We start from the raw sequence: 20,026 nt of genomic DNA on the forward strand, positions 1-20,026 counted from the left end.
TTTTTTTATCAAAAATATTTTATTTGCAATGTATGAACATCGTAAAAATTCCACAAATCTGTGATAATAAAGCTGATGGATTTATAAAATGAGCAACACACTTGGTGACTGGCTTTAAGGATATCATTTTGCCACTTCAATCCTCCCCTCCTCCAAAAGCCGAGCTGTATAATCACAGCTTTTTCAACATATAAGGTATCCAGGTAATCGCTAGCCTGCACTGCAGATAAATGACGACATCTCTGCCTCTGTCAAATTATCTATCGTGCAGAGTAGCGAACCAGCTGCTTGAGGTGATACTTCACTTTCTGTCCCTTATGGGGAAGTACCTGGCTTTGGCTCTGCACTTCTCCATGACAGTACAACTGAGATTGGGAACGTAGTTGGGAATTTGCGAACAACTGCTGGCGTCCTGTCATTGTTTCAGTTTGCTATGCCATTGCTTCAAATGAATATCTTATTTGTCCCAATGGGGTTCCATGTTGGCTAGGGAGTGTCTTTTTATACATGTATTCCTCCTCTCCTAGGGCTTGTGCAGCTTGAGGGGCCCTTCAAGGATTAACACACATTGGAACACTTGCTATAACCATACATAAATTTAAAAAATACAAGGATATATGGTAAATATAAGCATCAATGTATTGCTTTGATCCTCCAAACTTGCTTTACAGATGTTTGCATTTATCAACAATATCTTCTCTTTTCACCAACTGTCACTGGTTTACAGTTTTTCTAATAAGTATCAGTAGGTCTGGACAGCCAAGAGCGTCGGATGAAAATCCATTTCAATCTTCATAGGCAGATACATTAAGAATACCTTGGCTGACTGCGGGTCAGTTACTACATTCAGGTCTGATAATACATAAGATGTGCTTGTACTTCATGCCCTGGGCTTTCCCTTCTGTTGGAAAGGAAATGAATCTCCGCAAAAGTGAGACCTCCAGCTTGTTCTGTACAATGACAGATTCGCACACATAGATCTCAGCAAGTGTTTTATTGCCGCCTCAGACATGAATTACTGACCCCAATGAAATACTACAGCCAGTGAATTCAATGCCATAGCATTTCGTATCTTAAGTTCCAACCTTCTTCCCAATGTCAATAACAAGAACTGGAATAGACTGTGCTACTCAAATATTTTATATTATAAATGATATAATTCCCAGTTATTCCTACACATTGGGTACCTCTGATAACATCTTTGTTTCTGAAGGTTTTATTTGACTGGCAGAGGAATACACTTATTGATTCTCTAACTGCTTAAATGTATCATAATTGAGTTGTCCATTCAATGGTGCTGTCCTTTACATCAAGGGGTAAGTAATTACAAAATAATTGAGTTCTGTGTCGATTAGATCCCTGTGCTTCATGTATAAGTTACGCAGCAGCTTATCTTCTTCATTTGTTTCATACTTGTGCATGTAAATCCTCACCTGTAGATTAAACAAAGTCTCCATCACATCAATAGTCTCAAACATTTTATTACGGTAATCAAGCTGTATTATTCCCAAGTCCATCTAAGGCAAGCTTATTTTATGCATTCCTGAGACATTGTGCAATGTCATCATATCACAGGAATGTGGTTGACTATTAACTACTCTCTGAAATGGCCTGGCAAACCACTTAATTCAAGAGCAATTCGGGATGGGTTTCAATTGCTGGCCTTGCCAACAATTATGGTCAATCAACTTAAGGTTATTAAGTTCAGGTTATTACCTGAACATTTTACAAATGGTAGAGTTTGCTTATGGAAAGCATTTGTAAGACACATGGGTAGAACCAATTAATCAAACTTAAACTGTTCAACCAAATGATACATTGCCTGATTTTCTCTTGTTCTAACTCAGAGAATAGTGATCGGGGAACATGAACCGTCTTATCTTAGCCCCCTCCCTAACCCGCAGGAGTAGAAGTGTACAACAGAACCTGCTGCTAACACGATTGAGATTAGTTAACAGCGCAGACAAGGGATTAAATGTGGGGAGTTTTCTGCTTTGTACAGGCGGTGTCTTTATGAACCCAACCACTAGGGGGAAGAGGCTGACTGTCAAGGATGAATCGACTCTAGCTTCCAAGGTAGTTGACATGGCAACCTGGAAGTAAATAGGTATGAACGATTAAAGGAGCCAGTGAAAGGATTATGACCACACCCACAACACAAAGTGATTAAAGCTTTAGTAACAGAAAGGATAATACAGATTAGGATATGCATACATAGCAAAATAAAACTTCCTAAACTTTCCCTCACGGATATCAATTGAACAATAGAGTTTTTATTGTACTCACCCACAAAAGGTTCCAATAGCATTAAAGGCAACATTAAAGAGGTGAATTGATGTGATTCCTTATAATAAGGTACAAATAGATTAAAATTCAAAGGAAGGGGAAGAAAGAGCAAAATAATACTGCTGGAAACCCAGAGGGAAAAAACAGTTCAGATTATGCTCTTATTTCCCAGTTATACTGACATTACATTGTAAGGTATACAAGACCAGTTTAGACCAGTATCCTTATGTCCAGGTTTTTACTGTTTTTTCTCCTTCTGGGAATAAACCAGGACAAAAGACCGAACAGTAGCAGAGGCAAGGATTCACAGCAACAGAACCCAAACGTAACAATAGCTCTAATAATAATATTGTAGGACAAGGCCCGAGCAGTTGGTGAACTCAGCCACCCCTACAGGATGAGAAACTACTGCTGGACCATTATGGACCTGGTTGACTACAGCAGTCGTTAACCTGAGCAGTTATCCATTCTCTCAGTGACCATGCCTTTACTCATGCTTAAATGGCCCAAAGATCCTGTTAATAAAAACAGTCGCTCTACCTTAAGGGTGCGGAAGTTGGATTTTCCTTCCTGACGATACTGTAGCATTGTCTCGATAAACTTAATGCTTAGGAAAGCCCAGATCTTCATGTAGTGCAGCCGTTCACATGTTAACACCAGTTGCAGCAATTCATCATCAATCCGTTCATGACTATTATTAAATTCTAATGTCAGTTTCTGGAAGGAAAAAAATCGCAACTCAAGAATGAGGACCGCGCAATATATAGACGTAAACATCGTTACTATATGCTTAGCAGAATCAATGTTTGTTCTGATTGCTGCACAAGACCAGAAAAATATCTAACAAATGTCAGCAAATAGTTCTTTGGTATTGTAAGGGTTATAGTTTTATTTTGTTAGCAGTGTGTTTCAGTAAAATCAGAACTGTAAGCAGAAAAGCAGAACTGGGAAGTAACAGGTGTGTTTCAGGCAGGAGAAGAAATGAGATAGGCAGACTAGTAAAACAAAGAAGGTCCAGGGAGTGGGTGTTGGAATTAAGGAGGCCCAGGCTCCTGCACAATCAGCAAGATATGATGGTCTTGCGAGGATGAGAACAATGTCCAGTGTCTGTACTCACGGGAAATAAGTGACCAAAGCTGGAGGCATCTGTTGAGCCTGTGATAGTGAGTTGACAAGATTAAAATATGTGTAGGTGACTCAAGGTGTGTATAAGGAAGTTAGAGCTCAGTCTTGGACTGCCCAAGGCTGTCTCTCTCTGCGTGCGCTTGAATCATTAATAAACGATCGTGGCCTATACCTGAGTCTCTTGGTGGTTTGTCGAGGTGAACTATAACAATTAGCACTGCGAGCAGGTTACTCATACCAGATCACCGGAGCAGCACTGCAAACGGGTGTGTACCAGTATTTGCCACCCACAGTCAGAGCAGTAAGCATACCCGAGTAAAGGTCCGGCCAAGTATCCAAAGAATCCGAAGGAAAACTCGGGTCAGGAGGCGCCGGGAGAGGAGGTGGAATGGCGCTGGTGGGCCAAGAAAGCCAAAGCCGCGCAGGTAGGTCAGACCCCTCGAAGTTGCGAGCAGAATAAGTCAGCCAAAGCCGCACAGGACGGGCAAAAAAGAGCAAGGGACAGGATTTTTGGGTGGTCCAGGAGCGGCCGGGAAACAGTCTGTCACCCGTGATCGGCCCCGGACCACAATTTCATGCCTGCTGGCCAATTAACTGGCAGCCAGCGTGAAAGGTGCGGTGAAAGGGTCAGCGCTGCCGGGGTAGGGGTGGGAGAAGTACGAGCATAAATGTTTGCACACAAGCCGGGGGGAGTGAAAGCACCTTGAAGGCGAGGGGGCGGGGGGCGCTGCCTCATGGAGCTGACGAATTGTAAAAAAACAACAATAAAGATTTAGAAAACATGAAAGAAATGTCCCCACATAGGACTCACCTCGCATGAACATAAATGTTATAAAACTTATGTCAAAACGTTTTTTTTAAATTAATGTTGGAAACCTCATCCAACCTGTGGATGAGGTTTCCTAAAAAAAATCCAAAGGCCACCTGGTCGATTCACCTGCCCATCAACCATAAGGTTGGATGGGCCGCGGAAAATCGCTTTAAATTAATTGATCAACGGGCCTCTTAATTGTCGACGGGCGCACTGCCAACTCTCGCTGGCGCCCGCCGACCAAGATATCACACGAGTACGCGATGATGTCGGGACACTCGCCCGACATCACCACGTGCTATTTTACACCTGCTCGGCTCGACCATGCGCCCGCCTGCGGGACGCAAAATCCTGCCCAAGATGTTTTCGGGAGAGAAGGAGGAGACGAAAGGCGCCATGGACCTCAACCAGGCACCGGAAAGCTCCGTTACGGGGTTCGTAGCAGCACATCAGAAAAAAAAACCAGAAGCACAGGTGGGACCCCAAAGAATGTTTGGCGAACAAGTTAAAAAATTAATTGATCTAAGTCACAAGAGTTGTTTGTGCTAGAAACAGAGGGAGAGAAATATAGAGAGAGGGCAGGGGGGTACCCCCGAGGGCGTTAATGAGTAATGACAGGCAGGAGCAGAGGAGATGTAAGCGTCAGTCGTTTTGATTGTCTCTGTAGGTGGAGCCTTGAAGACCCCTTTATTCCCCCGACTGCTGTTTAAAGTTTTGTTTAGAGTATGAAAGTTTTAAGTTGTTGAGATGAATGTTAGAAGAATGGAAATACGTACCTTCAGATATATGTGTGTGGTTGTGCGCAATGAAGTGTTTGTGTGCAAGGAAGCATTTGTATGTGAGATTTGGTGTGTTTTCTTCTCTAAATTGTCATTTGTGTGTGGAGTTCAGCACTTTAGAGTCAAAAGCCTCGTATTAGATTAAAAGAAAAGTATGCTCAAACATTCCAATGTTGAGACTTCTGGCAAAAAAAATCACAATTCAAAGGTATTCTAAAGATAAAACAGCATTTTCCTTTGAGATGAACCAGCCTTTGTACCACCCCCTTGCAGACAGCAGGGAGTAACTCTTTCCATCAGCTTCCAAGCTGATTGGGATTGATTGATGAATTAAGTTTAGTTCATACAAGTTGGTATTCTAAAAATTCTGAGGAAAAAAATTACCTGAAATTCAAAAGGATTCTAGGAAAACCAAAAGACATAAACATACAGTCTAGGTGATTTCTTTGGATAAAAAGGGGTTTCTTTTGAAGAAGAGATGAATTAAATTGAAAAGGAAATCTGCAGGCCAACAGCACTTTTATTTGAATTGGAACAATCTTGAGATGTGAAAAGTGCAGAGTAATTTAGCGGGTTACTTTTGAATAACTAGGATGCTATCCAAGATAAGAAATATGTGTTGATAAACAAGTGGGACTTTTAATCTGGACACAAATGTATACGCTTGAGAAAGAAATTGCTTTAATTTCAATTGTGTAAACTACTGTTCTTACAAAGTTTAAAAATTTGAGGTTTGGTTCCCGATAAAGTTCTCAAAAGGCAATTTTTATTTTAAAAGGTGTGACAACAATTGACACTAATTCAAATGCTGCAAGCTTTTTGCATTTGTAACTCTGTTCCCAAAATATAAAGTTAAGCTCAAGACCTTGTCAAGGTTTGGCAGAAATCCAATTTTTGGCCGAGTTAATGAATCAGAGATAATTTTACAATGAGTAAAAGGTCAGACACAATCTAGCGGGTTACCTTTGCGAAAATAAAATGTTGTTTGAGAAGAAGATAAGGAATGAAAACATGTTAATGCCTGGAATCAAATAGAAATGTTTGATTTCTGTCTTAAAATGTTATGAGAATAATTTATTGGAGTGTAAAGTCTCTACAGACAAGCTGAACGAGATAAGATAGTAGCTATTGCATGTCTAAGATGATATGAGGAAATGATTAAGGGAAGGAAATAGAGTTAGGGAAGGAGGACACAATGTACAAACTGTTTTATGAGAACTGAATTTAATAATCTAGCCATCACCTGAGACATTGAAACCGCACAGGGGGAGATAATCAAAGACCTAGAGATAGAGATTCCCCATGGACATAGAATGGTTAATATGGCCTAAAGAGTAAGGAAGCATTTTAAATGATCAAGGCAATAGAGAAACTGACTTTAGGAGAATCTTAGGATGATCATGGTCAGAAGGAGTAAACAAAAACTTAAAGGTAACAGTATAAGGAATCTGTAGTTGAGGCACTTGAAAGGTGAGGAGAAATAATACTTAACAACAATTTACCACAAGATGGATACAGGTAAAGGGAAAGCTGGAAAAAGGCTATTTAGACGTATTACTAACTATATTAATGTGCCTGCGAGCTACAAAAAGTAAGACCACAGGATTAACACCATGATCTCGTGCAGAGTTAAGCAACTCCCAGAGAGAAGACTGGAAGTGAAGACAGTGAGCTATTGAAAGATAGGGTAAGAACGTTCATTGTAGAGTTATGTAGACAGCTTAAGGAATTGAGGTCCAAGGTGAGACGGCAGCAGGAGATAGTGGATTAGCAAAGAACGAGGGGGAGCAGCTCCCCCAGGACATGTCAGAAGTGAGGGACATGGTAATGGTGAAGGTAACACCCGAGAAACCAGGTTTTGCACCCAAGTCAATAGGACCTTATGGGATAATAATGATTATCAGTACTTGCCCCTGTGTGGATATGAAAGGGAAAGGGCACTGGAAGCACTGGTCGCACTTGAAGCATGTTAATAACTGATCTTATTTTACAGAACTAATCGCAACCAACTAGTGACAGCTGGGAGGTTTTGTACTTGAATCCACAGGAATGATGCTACAGCAACAGTGCTAACTGGCTTAACAAGTAGAGGCAAAACACCACAGCCATAATTAACTGATCCCCTTTGTCTAGCATTAAGCCCTGGACCAGAGAATGGATAATGTGATAAAGGCGGACAAACCTCGGCATGATAATGTACGCCATGAGCTGGTACCCATCGTCCTAAACATCTCCAATGTTGGCACGCCTGAGTGGTGTTCAGGTCAGACCCAAGCACTGCGTGCAGCTCTGGTAAAACAAGTGATAACACAGGTGGCTTGATCTAATAGTGGAGGGCGGCCCATATCTGCACCCCCTGTACGGGGAGAAGGTGGGTTAAAATGTAGTCTGGTTAATGACATCGCCACAGCATTTAACACAGGAACCTCTGTAGTAGATCCAATTGATGATGGCAACAGTGGACCAAGAGGTCCCGACCTTAAGCTCGCAGCTTAAGAAAATTCTGGAGAGGGGGGCAGGGAGTCCAGGACAGGCAGCTCCGTACGGACCAAGACCTGACACGGATAAATCGGAGCTTGGCCACTGTACTAGAGAGCCATGGAGCATTAACAAATTGATTATTGTAGAGAGAAACCTCTCCGATGACATAGCCAGGAATGACATCATGGATGCTCGAGCATCCATGCTTGAGACAAACTCACTGGGCTGAATTTTACCCCCCCCCCCACCCCATGTCGCCCCCAATCGGGGGCAAGGCACTATTTTACGTGGGTGGGCCAATTAAGGCCCACACAGCGTGACGTCCGCACAGAAGTGCTATGCAATCCCAGTGCAGGCGGATGGGGGGTGGGGGGACATCCCAAAATCGAGACTGCGTTCTTTCGTGCATGCGCACAAAAGAGCACATTCATCTCCCTGAGGCTAAGTGCAGCCTCAGGGCGATCGGCTCTGTTAGCGCAGTTGGGCAGATGCTGGTGGTGGCAGGGAATGGGAGGACATGTAGCTAAATATTGCCAGCAGTGTCTGATGTGGGCCCAGCATAATCCAGGTAGGCCCATAAAAATTCGCATGTCACACCAACCCTGACAGATACAAATAGACTTTACAGGACCCCTCCCGCCGAGCCGAGGGAAAACCTGTTGCCTGGTTATCAGCGACCAATTCACGAGATGGGTAGAGGCTTTCCCCACACGGGATTGCTCAGCCACAACTGTGGACCGGGTAATGTTAGAAGAAGTGATTCCGCGCTGGGGAATATCCTTGCAGATGGATTCAGACCAAGGTACGCATTTTACAAGACGCGTACTAAAAGAAATATGTAAGTGGCTAGGAATTAGACAGAAGTTCCATGTCCCTTACCATCCACAGAGCTCAGGCATGGTGAAACGGACGAATAGGACCCTAAAACAAACATTGGCAAAAGCCATCCAGGATACAGGGCAAGGCTGGGCAGACCTATTGCCCAATTTCCTTAAGGAGCTTCGGGCAACGCCTAACAATGGGGTTAACCACATACGAGTTGATGACAGGGAGAGCAATGAGTTGCCGGGAGATGTCATAGCTGGCAGCGAGGAGGTGTGTCCGGTAAAGGAGAGAACGAGGCAATTCGTCCGGGAGCTGCGTAGACAGCTCCACGGGCTAAGACAGGAAGCCAGGGATCAGCAGATTATAAAGGACTTGGGAAGGGGAGGTCAGATCAGATCAAGCTAAAGTGCCAGGCGTGGGGGAGAAAGTTATGGTCAAGATTTCCCCCCGAGAAGCCTGGGTGTGCACCTAGATGGATGGGACCATATGAAGTAATCATGACCATTGATACGTGCGCATGCATGGACTTGAGGGGAAAGGGGCGCTGGAAACACTGGTCACAATTGAAGCGTTTTACTAACTAATTCTTACCCACAGAACTAACCTCAACAACCGACCTGGGACGGTTACCTGCTTGAGTTCACAGAATGTTAATTATAGTGTCAACCCTCGTGAGCATGGCGATGATGACAACAACCGCACCACCAGAGGGACCTTGGTACAGCACGGACAGTGCCGAATGTGATTCACCACGGGGGGGATGATAAATGTAACAGTCGGAAAACAAGTGCTCTTGAATTGCAATAAGGGTTTGCCCCAAATTGGGCGCGGTAGTATCCCAGACCTGACACGTGAGAGATTGGTGGGGGCTGTTTGCGAAAGTTGGCACTTCTGTCAAATTCCCAAATTTAACTAGTGTACGTTTTAAGCATAAGGAACGGGCTGGGCAGTTCGAATTTGTCTGCAAATTAGAGAGCCACATTTATGTAGCGTGTTTAACAATGTATGAAACCATGGTTACTCGTTCTCACAATAGCGATTCTAAATGGAACATTTGTAGCGCAAATAATAATGATACACTGACTTGGGGAAACAGTGACCAGAGGTGGATATGGGAGGTCCACCCAAAAGAGGAAATTAGTACCACTACCCAACCACCTCCCACGACTAGCCCCACAACCCAAGCCGAGGCAGCCAAAGCCTTTCAAACCTTGCCACCTTGTCCGGTCATGTACCCAGCGCCAACAAATGGTCTCGTTTGGATCAACCAAAATAAAATTTTGTATGATAATGTACACCATGAGCTGGTACCCGTAGTCTTGAATGTATCCGGTGTCGTCCTGCCCCAGTGGTGTCTAACCCACACCCAAGCACTCTATATGGCTCTGACCAGCCAGTTGATGGCTGAAGCGGTCCAGTTTAACGGCAGGATGCAATCAGGCCCAGAGGGGAACCAAGCTAGATACAGCCTGATAAATGACGCTGCCACGTTATTCAATACAGGGACATCAATAGTTAATTCCTTCGACCTAGCAGCTGTTGACCAGAAGTTCTGTACCCTGAGCTTTAAGCTTAAGGAGATTCTAGAGCGGGGACAGGGGATCCAGGATACCCAATTAGATACAGACTAGAACGTGACACAGTTAATCCAAAGCCTGGCTACCGTGCTCGAAGGTCATGTGGAGACTATCAATAAATTAATTGAAATAGGGAAAGATATTTCAGACGAAGCGAGTAGAAATGATGTATGCAGCACTTATGGATCTTGGGCAAGGAACAAGCCCAAGAGAATTTAAGACAGATTAAAGAAGGGGTAGTCCCTTTATGGGTAACTAATGAGCATTTATTGAATCTTTCATGACACAAGAATCATGAATTGACCGGTTGCCAGCTCAGAGGTTTAACACGTGTATATCGAATGAATGTTGAATGTACAGTGAATAGTAATATGCCAATAGGCATTGTATTAGTAATACCTGTCACACCTATGTCAACACCCAGCAGGACATTATATAGAGTAGAAAATATTGGGGTTATACGGGGGGGGGATTACTATATTAAGTATCACAATATTCCACCATACGCAGTAGACATAGAAAGAAATATAGTTAGCACCACCACAGCTCAAAATGTTAAAAACCTAAAAATAGAAAAATAAAATTTCCCTAACAATGTCACATGAGTTGGGACATGTCCATAATTTTTACAAAACCTCTATTAAATTTTTTAAAAACCTACATGAAACCTCATCCCGCACATGGATGAGGTTTCATGTTTTTTTCTAGTTCCCGCCGGGACTCCTGGTCTGCCCGCCAACCTTAAGGTTAGTCGGGCAGGTCCTTTACTTGTTTAATTGACCCTGTCAATGGCATCAATTGGCCACTGACAGGTCGGCGGGCGCACAGCTGATTTTGCTGCGCCGCCGCCTTCCTGAAAATTTAAATGGGGCACAGTGATGTCAGGAGTTCCCCCTGGCATCACCGTGCGTCATTTTACGCGTCGGCGAGCAGGCCCTGCCCCCACTCTTGCCAATGCAAAAATCTTGCCCATAAGGGTGAGGTACCCTTATGGATAACAAATATAAACTTGTTTAACCTGTCACGGCATAAGAAACATGATTTGACTGGATGCCAGTTTAGGGATCTGACGCATGTATATAAATGTTATGAGAACACTCTATTGGATTGCAAATTCTCTCCAAACAATCTGAATGAGATAAGATGGTAGCTATTATGTGTAAGATGATATGAGGAAATGATTAAGGGTAGGAAATAGAGTTAGGGAAGGAGGACACAATGTACAAACTGTTTTATGAAAACTGAATTTAATAATCTGGCCATCACCTGAGACATTGAAACTGCACAGGGGGAGATAATCAAACACCTAGAGACAGAGATTCCCCATGGACATGGAATATGGCCTAAAGAGTAAGGAAGCATTTTAAACGATCAAGGCAATAGAGAAACTGACTTTAGGAGAATCTTAGGATGATCATGGTCAGAGGGAATAAACAAAAACTTAAAGGTAAAAGTATAAGGAATCTGTAGTTGAGGCACATGAAGGGTGAGAAATAACACTTAACAACAATTTACCACAGGATGGATACAGGTAAAGGGAAAGCTGGAAAAAGGCTGATTACATGTATTACTGACTATATTAATGTGCCTGAGAGCTACAAAAAGTAAGATCACAGGATTAACATCATGATGACAGGCAGATACTAAGTGTGTTGTTCATAATAATATGTTGATTGGCATTGTTTTGGAAATCCCAGTTGTACCAGAATCAACACCCACTAAGACATTCTATAGGGTGGAAAATATTGGGGTAGTTGGGGGGGTTTATTATGTAAGGTATCATAATATACCACCATATGCAGTAGAGATAGATGGTAATGTAGGGAGCGCCACTTTAGAGAGATGCAGAGTAGAGGCCTCTTCAGTAGTGTGTCCACATCCGATATATGAGACAGAGGAAGCCAGGTGCAGGTTTAATGCAACAGCCAATTGTACAATGGAAGCTATATGGGCTATGTTGGAACCAAACCACGTTGCGTACCTGCCTACAGGGAGATATTGCATCACGACATCAAAACAAGAATACCAATATGGAAACAATTGATTTTGTCCTGTAACCAGTCCTGTGGTTTGGCTACACCCATAGGTACCAGCTAAGGTAGGAAGGGTAGAACTGGTGGAAATCTACAAGAGGGAAACAGTTAATGTGCAGGCAGAGGAAAACATAAAGAAAACCTGACACAGTATTTGAGCCAGTTCTCCTATGTAATCCCACTGTTACCTGAACACTTATAGATATCAGCGATGAGACCCATCAAGTGCATAGAACATATTAGACGCTGCAGCAATGGGTTAAAACACTGATGATGGGGAACAAATAGATACCCCTACTTAGTGGGAGGACCTTTGTAATTGGGGACTGAATGTACAGATACACCAATGGATAAGGATCATCTCCCATGTTTTGATTATCACTCAGTTGGTATTAGTTCTATACTTAACATATTTGGTTCACTGCATCAGAAGGCCACACAAGAGATGGTAAAGAGTAAGGAAGCTCAGGAAGATGGGGGCTAAACAAGAGAGTCAAGTGCCCATATTACACAGCCAACCTGTACAGATGGTATAACCCGATACCCTTATAACCCTAAGCTCGATACCTGGCCAGTGTCAATGGGCAGTGGAGCACACGGAAAGGGGCAATACCTTGGGCTACACCAAGGATCAAAAGGGGGGATTGAAAGGGTTATAATTTTATTTTGTTAGCAGTGTGTTTCAGTAAAATCAGAACTGTAAGCAGAAAAGCAGAACTGGGAAGTAACAGGTGTGTTTCAGGCAGGAGAAGAAATGAGATAGGCAGACTAGTAAAACAAAGAAGGTCCAGGGTGTGGGTGTTGGAATTAAGGAGGCCCAGGCTCCTGCACAATCAGCAAGATATGATGGTCTTGCGAGGATGAGAACAATGTCCAGTGTCTGTACTCACAGGAAATAAGTGACCAAAGCTGGAGGCATCTGTTGAGTCAGTGACAGAGAGTTGACAAGATTAAAATTTGTGTACGTGACTCAAGGTGTGTATAAGGAAGAACACTTCTAAAGTTTTAGAGCTCAGTCTTGGAATGCCCAAGGCTGTCTCTCCCTGCGTATGCTTGAATCATTAATAAACGATCGTGGCCTATACCTGAGTCTCCTGGTGGTTTTTAAGACAAACTACAACAGTAGTACAGAACTTGAGTATTGATGATAAATATTGGAGAGATAAGGCTAATGTTTCAAGTGGACCATTACATGTGAACCCAATTTGCTGACATTTGAGTATTTCTGAAAAAAGAGACATGTTATCGAAGCTTTTCATCTTGCACTCATCAGGACAGCTATGCAAAATAAACCAACAGTAAACGAAACAACGATTTGTACTGCATGAGAGTGCTGATTGGTTGGCAAATGGACTCCCAGAAGGAAAAAACAGTTCAGACCAGCACTCTTATTTCCCAGTTTTTACTGGCGTTCTATTTTAAGGTATAAAAGACCAGTTCGGACCAATATTGTTATTTCCCAGTTTTTACTGTTTTTTCCTCTGGGCTCTGATTGGTAGAGATGTTGCCATGGAGAATGCAACAGAGAACTGTTAACTGCCAAGCTTTAAGATTCCGTGAGGATGACTATGTCGGGCTGTTGCCTGCTAATTACCACGTACCCCTCAGCTGATGAATCAATATTCCTCCATGTTGAACACCACTTGGAGGAAGCACAGAGAGTGGCAAGGGCACAGAATATACTCTGGGGTGGGGGACTTCAATGTCCATCGCCAAGAGTGTCTCGGTAGCACCGCTACTGACCGAGCCATAAAGGACATAGCTCTCACAATTTTGGCACTAGCCCCCAGATATTAGTAAGGAGAACTTTATAAGCTTATTACAAAAACAGAATTACCTGGAAAAACTCAGCAGGTCTGGCAGCATCGGCGGAGAAGAAAAGAGTTGACGTTTCGAGTCCTCATGACCCTTCGACAGAACTTGAGTTCGAGTCCAGGAAAGAGCTGAAATATAAGCTGGTTTAAGGTGTGTGTGTGGGGGGCGGAGAGATAGAGAGACAGAGAGGTGGAGGGGGTTGGTGTGGTTGTAGCGACAAACAAGCAGTGATAGAAGCAGATCATCAAAAGATGTCAACAACAATAGTACAATAGAACACATAGGTGTTAAAGTTAAAGTTGGTGATATTATCTAAACGAATGTGCTAATTAAGAATGGATGGTAGGGCACTCAAGGTATAGCTCTAGTGGGTTTTTTTTTTATTTTATATAATGGAAATAGGTGGGAAAAGGAAAATCTTTATAATTTATTGGGAAAAAAAAGAAGGGGGAAACAGAAAGGGGGTGGGGATGGGGGAGGGGACTCACGACCTAAAGTTGTTGAATTCAATATTCAGTCCGGAAGGCTGTAAAGTCCCTAGTCGGAAGATGAGGTGTTGTTCCTCCAGTTTGCGTTGGGCTTCACTGGAACAATGCAGCAAGCCAAGGACAGACATGTGGGCAAGAGAGCAGGGTGGAGTGTTAAAATGGCAAGCGACAGGGAGGTTTGGGTCATTCTTGCGGACAGACCGCAGGTGTTCTGCAAAGCGGTCGCCCAGTTTACGTTTGGTCTCTCCAATGTAGAGGAGACCACATTGGGAGCAACGAATGCAGTAGACTAAGTTGGGGGAAATGCAAGTGAAATGCTGCTTCACTTGAAAGGAGTGTTTGGGTCCTTGGACGGTGAGGAGAGAGGAAGTGAAGGGGCAGGTGTTGCATCTTTTGCGTGGGCAAGGGGTTGTGCCATACGAGGGGGTTGAGGAGTAGGGGGTGATGGAGGAGTGGACCAGGGTGTCCCGGAGGGAGCGATCCCTACGGAATGCCGATAAGGGGGGTGAAGGGAAGATGTGTTTGGTAGTGGCATCATGCTGGAGTTGGCGGAAATGGCGGAGGATGATCCTTTGAATGCGGAGGCTGGTGGGGTGATAAGTGAGGACAAGGGGGACCCTATCATGTTTCTGGGAGGGAGGAGAAGGAGTGAGGGCGGATGCGCGGGAGATGGGCCGGACACGGTTGAGGGCCCTGTCAACGACCGTGGGTGGAAAACCTCGGTTAAGGAAGAAGGAGGACATGTCAGAGGAACTGTTTTTGAATGTAGCATCATCGGAACAGATGCGACGGAGGCGAAGGAACTGAGAGAATGGGATGGAGTCCTTACAGGAAGTGGGGTGTGAGGAGCTGTAGTCGAGATAGCTGTGGGTGTCGGTGGGTTTGTAATGGATATTGGTGGACAGTCTATCACCAGGGATTGAGACAGAGAGGTCAAGGAAGGGAAGGGAAGTGTCAGAGATGGACCACGTGAAAATGATGGAGGGGTGGAGATTGGAAGCAAAATTAATAAATTTTTCCAAGTCCTGACGAGAGCATGAAGCAGCACCAAAGTAATCATCGATGTACCGGAGAAAGAGTTGTGGAAGGGGGCCGGAGTAGGACTGCAACAAGGAATGTTCCACATACCCCATAAAGAGACAGGCATAGCTGGGGCCCATGCGGGTACCCATAGCCACACCTTTTATTTGGAGGAAGTGAGAGGAGTTGAAGGAGAAATTGTTCAGCGTGAGAACAAGTTCAGCCAGACGGAGGAGAGTAGTGGTGGATGGGGATTGTTCGGGCCTCTGTTCGAGGAAGAAGCTAAGGGCCCTCAGACCATCCTGGTGGGGGATGGAGGTGTAGAGGGATTGGACGTCCATGGTGAAGAGGAAGCGGTAGGGGCCAGGGAACTGGAAATTGTTGATGTGACGTAAGGTGTCAGAGGAATCACGGATGTAGGTGGGAAGGGACTGGACAAGGGGAGAGAGAAGGGAGTCAAGATAACTTGACTCCCTTCTCTCTCCCCTTGTCCAGTCCCTTCCCACCTACATCCGTGATTCCTCTGACACCTTACGTCACATCAACAATTTCCAGTTCCCTGGCCCCTACCGCTTCCTCTTCACCATGGACGTCCAATCCCTCTACACCTCCATCCCCCACCAGGATGGTCTGAGGGCCCTTAGCTTCTTCCTCGAACAGAGGCCCGAACAATCCCCATCCACCACTACTCTCCTCCGTCTGGCTGAACTTGTTCTCACGCTGAACAATTTCTCCTTCAACTCCTCTCACTTCCTCCAAATAAAAGGTGTGGCTATGGGTACCCGCATGGGCCCCAGCTATGCCTGTCTCTTTATGGGGTATGTGGAACATTCCTTGTTGCAGTCCTACTCCGGCCCCCTTCCACAACTCTTTCTCCGGTACATCGATGATTACTTTGGTGCTGCTTCATGCTCTCGTCAGGACTTGGAAAAATTTATTAATTTTGCTTCCAATCTCCACCCCTCCATCATTTTCACGTGGTCCATCTCTGACACTTCCCTTCCCTTCCTTGACCTCTCTGTCTCAATCCCTGGTGATAGACTGTCCACCAATATCCATTACAAACCCACCGACACCCACAGCTATCTCGACTACAGCTCCTCACACCCCACTTCCTGTAAGGACTCCATCCCATTCTCTCAGTTCCTTCGCCTCCGTCGCATCTGTTCCGATGATGCTACATTCAAAAACAGTTCCTCTGACATGTCCTCCTTCTTCCTTAACCGAGGTTTTCCACCCACGGTCGTTGACAGGGCCCTCAACCGTGTCCGGCCCATCTCCCGCGCATCCGCCCTCACTCCTTCTCCTCCCTCCCAGAAACATGATAGGGTCCCCCTTGTCCTCACTTATCACCCCACCAGCCTCCGCATTCAAAGGATCATCCTCCGCCATTTCCGCCAACTCCAGCATGATGCCACTACCAAACACATCTTCCCTTCACCCCCCTTATCGGCATTCCGTAGGGATCGCTCCCTCCGGGACACCCTGGTCCACTCCTCCATCACCCCCTACTCCTCAACCCCCTCGTATGGCACAACCCCTTGCCCACGCAAAAGATGCAACACCTGCCCCTTCACTTCCTCTCTCCTCACCGTCCAAGGACCCAAACACTCCTTTCAAGTGAAGCAGCATTTCACTTGCATTTCCCCCAACTTAGTCTACTGCATTCGTTGCTCCCAATGTGGTCTCCTCTACATTGGAGAGACCAAACGTAAACTGGGCGACCGCTTTGCAGAACACCTGCGGTCTGTCCGCAAGAATGACCCAAACCTCCCTGTCGCTTGCCATTTTAACACTCCACCCTGCTCTCTTGCCCACATGTCTGTCCTTGGCTTGCTGCATTGTTCCAGTGAAGCCCAACGCAAACTGGAGGAACAACACCTCATCTTCCGACTAGGGACTTTACAGCCTTCCGGACTGAATATTGAATTCAACAACTTTAGGTCGTGAGTCCCCTCCCCCATCCCCACCCCCTTTCTGTTTCCCCCTTCTTTTTTTTCCCAATAAATTATAAAGATTTTCCTTTTCCCACCTATTTCCATTATATAAAATAAAAAAAAAACCCACTAGAGCTATACCTTGAGTGCCCTACCATCCATTCTTAATTAGCACATTCGTTTAGATAATATCACCAACTTTAACTTTAACACCTATGTGTTCTATTGTACTATTGTTGTTGACATCTTTTGATGATCTGCTTCTATCACTGCTTGTTTGTCGCTACAACCACACCAACCCCCTCCACCTCTCTGTCTCTCTATCTCTCCGCCCCCCACACACACACCTTAAACCAGCTTATATTTCAGCTCTTTCCTGGACTCGAACTCAAGTTCTGTCGAAGGGTCATGAGGACTCGAAACGTCAACTCTTTTCTTCTCCGCCGATGCTGCCAGACCTGCTGAGTTTTTCCAGGTAATTCTGTTTTTGTTTTGGATTTCCAGCATCCGCAGTTTTTTTGTTTTTATAAGCTTATTGTCATTTGGTCCATCCAGTTCAGTTTCATTCCTTTTCTAAGGCTTTGTAGCAGTTTGATACAACCAAGTGGCTTGCTAGGCCATTTCAGAGGGCATTAAGAGTCAACTACATTGCTGGGGTCAGATGTAGGCCAGGTAAGGACAGCAGGTTTCCTTCCCTAAAGGGGTTTTTTACAACAATCAACAATGGTTTCATGGTCATCGTTACACTTTTAATTCTAGATTTTAATTGAATTCAAATTCCACCATCTGCCATGGCGGGATTTGAACCCGGGTCCCCAGAGCAGAACCCATTACCCTTGGTCTCTAGATTACTAATCCAGCAGCAATTCCATTGCACCATTGCCTCCTCTGAGGCCGAGAAGTAGCAAGTAACATTCACCCCACACAAGTGCCAGGCAATGACCATCTCCAACAAGAGAGAATCTAACCATCACCCCTTGACACTCAATGGCATTACCATCACTGAATCCCCACTTTCAACATCCTGGGGGTTACCATTGACTAGAAATTGAACTGGACTAGCCATATCAATACTATGGCTATAAGACCAAGTCAGATGCCAGGAATCCTGCAGCGAGGTAACTCACCTCCTGACTCCCCAAAGCCTGTCCACCATCTACAAGGCACAAGTCAGGAGTGTGATAGAATACTTCCCACTTGCCTTTGATAAGTGCAGCTCCAACAATGCTCAAGAAGCTTGACACCATCCAGGACAGAGCAGCCCATCTGATTGGCACCCTATTCACAAATATTCACTGCCTCCACCACCAATACACAGTGGTAGCAGTGTGTACCATCTACAAGATGCAATGCAGCATCTCACCAACCCTCCTTAGATAGCACTTTCCAAATCTATGACCACTACCATCTAGAAGGACAAGGGCAGCAGATAGGTGGGAACTCCACTATCTGGAAGTTCCCCTCCAAGCCACTTACCATCCTGACTTGGAAATATATCGCCGTTCCTTCACTGTCGCTGGGTCAAAGTCCTGGAACTCCCTCCCTAACGGCACTGTGGGTGCACCTACACCACATGGACGGCAGTGGTTCAAGAAGGCAGCTCATCATCACCTTCTCAAGGGCAATTAGGGATGGGCAATAATTGTTGGTCTAGCCAGCGACGCCCACATCCCATGAACAAATAGGAAAAAACATCTTTCTGGCTTGACAGCAGCATCCTGTTAATGGAGAATATCGCTTGTGTTGCTATTGTATAGTAATAGTGTGCAATGGCTAACTGTATCTGTTGCTCAAACCTTTGAGACACCTTACCCTTCCAGAGTAACCTGAGGTAAACTGGGTAGAGTAACCTGAGGTAGACTGGGTACTTTTCCGGGCCAAAAGTGGCAGCCTTAGGCCCATTCATGAGTTTGCACAATGTACAGCTAGCAATGATCTAATCGGGATAGCCATTATCCTGCACCCTATTTCAGCATCAAGTTTGCACAGTGAGCAAATTACTCAGGGTCCTATTTATAAGATTGCCGATAAGGTCAATACTATAGCGTGCGGAACTGTAGGAATCCCAGTGCACGTAATGACCAGTGAAGGTAGGCTTGCGGTAGATTTCTCAGCTGGCATGTCAAAGAGAGAGTTTGACTGTTCCATTTCAAAGGTGAATTTGAGTGTAGGATGGAGCCCATTAAGGTATGTAAGGAAGCTCTTACCTGCAGCTACTGATTCAAATACAGCAAATGTATCATCTACGTATTGGAGATATTCAAGGGGTAGGAGATTGGATGTCATTCCATTGTAGATGAGCTTCTTGTGGAAATTGACAAAGATGTTTGCGAGAGCTGGGCCTAAAGGGGATCCCATGGCAACACTATCTATTAGGGCATTAATAGTGTTGCTAAAACTGAACTCAACTGCACAAGTTGCTGTGTTCATAAGTTCAATGAATACAGATTCAGACACTGGAGGTGTGTCTAGATCACCATTATATAGTGATGTGGTGTAAATGTCTATGGCTTCCTTGAGTGGTACATTGATGAATAGGCTAGCAATGTCAACTGAGCACATGGACATTGAATTGCTATCGATATGCAAGTCCAGCATGGTCTTTGCAAAGGTGAAGGAATCCTTCACCATGTATGTGGAAAACTTTCCAGGTACGTAGGCTGCATGTCCCAACGATTGGCAGATCATATCAAACAGCATGTGCCGTTGGCTGGTTCCAACAAACAAACTACAGACCAACAAGCCCATGATTGCAAAATTCAAAATACAATGTCCAAAATTAGATGTGATTCTGTGATTGGCGACACTTATTAAACAGTCCTAATTGGGCTAAGAATTACACTGAAAAC

At 44.6% G+C, this 20,026-nt stretch overlaps 1 protein-coding gene across 11 annotated transcripts in view; it reads right to left on the reverse strand.

Moving 5' to 3' along the window:
- Nucleotides 1-20,026, reverse strand: part of LOC121291456 (F-box only protein 39-like) — a 114,815-nt gene continuing 94,789 nt past the window's right edge. For all 11 annotated transcript variants that reach the window (XM_041212645.1, XM_041212652.1, XM_041212651.1 and 8 more), the window contains 2 exons: nucleotides 2,827-3,003; nucleotides 1-1,433 (listed from right to left, as the gene is read on the reverse strand). In XM_041212645.1, the coding sequence (XP_041068579.1) occupies nucleotides 1,305-1,433; nucleotides 2,827-3,003 (306 nt within the window). In that variant the 3' untranslated portion in view covers nucleotides 1-1,304. The remainder of the gene's footprint in view (nucleotides 1,434-2,826; nucleotides 3,004-20,026) is intronic.

The sequence above is a fragment of the Carcharodon carcharias genome, chromosome 19, assembly GCF_017639515.1.
Source record: "Carcharodon carcharias isolate sCarCar2 chromosome 19, sCarCar2.pri, whole genome shotgun sequence".
NCBI lineage: Eukaryota > Metazoa > Chordata > Chondrichthyes > Lamniformes > Lamnidae > Carcharodon > Carcharodon carcharias.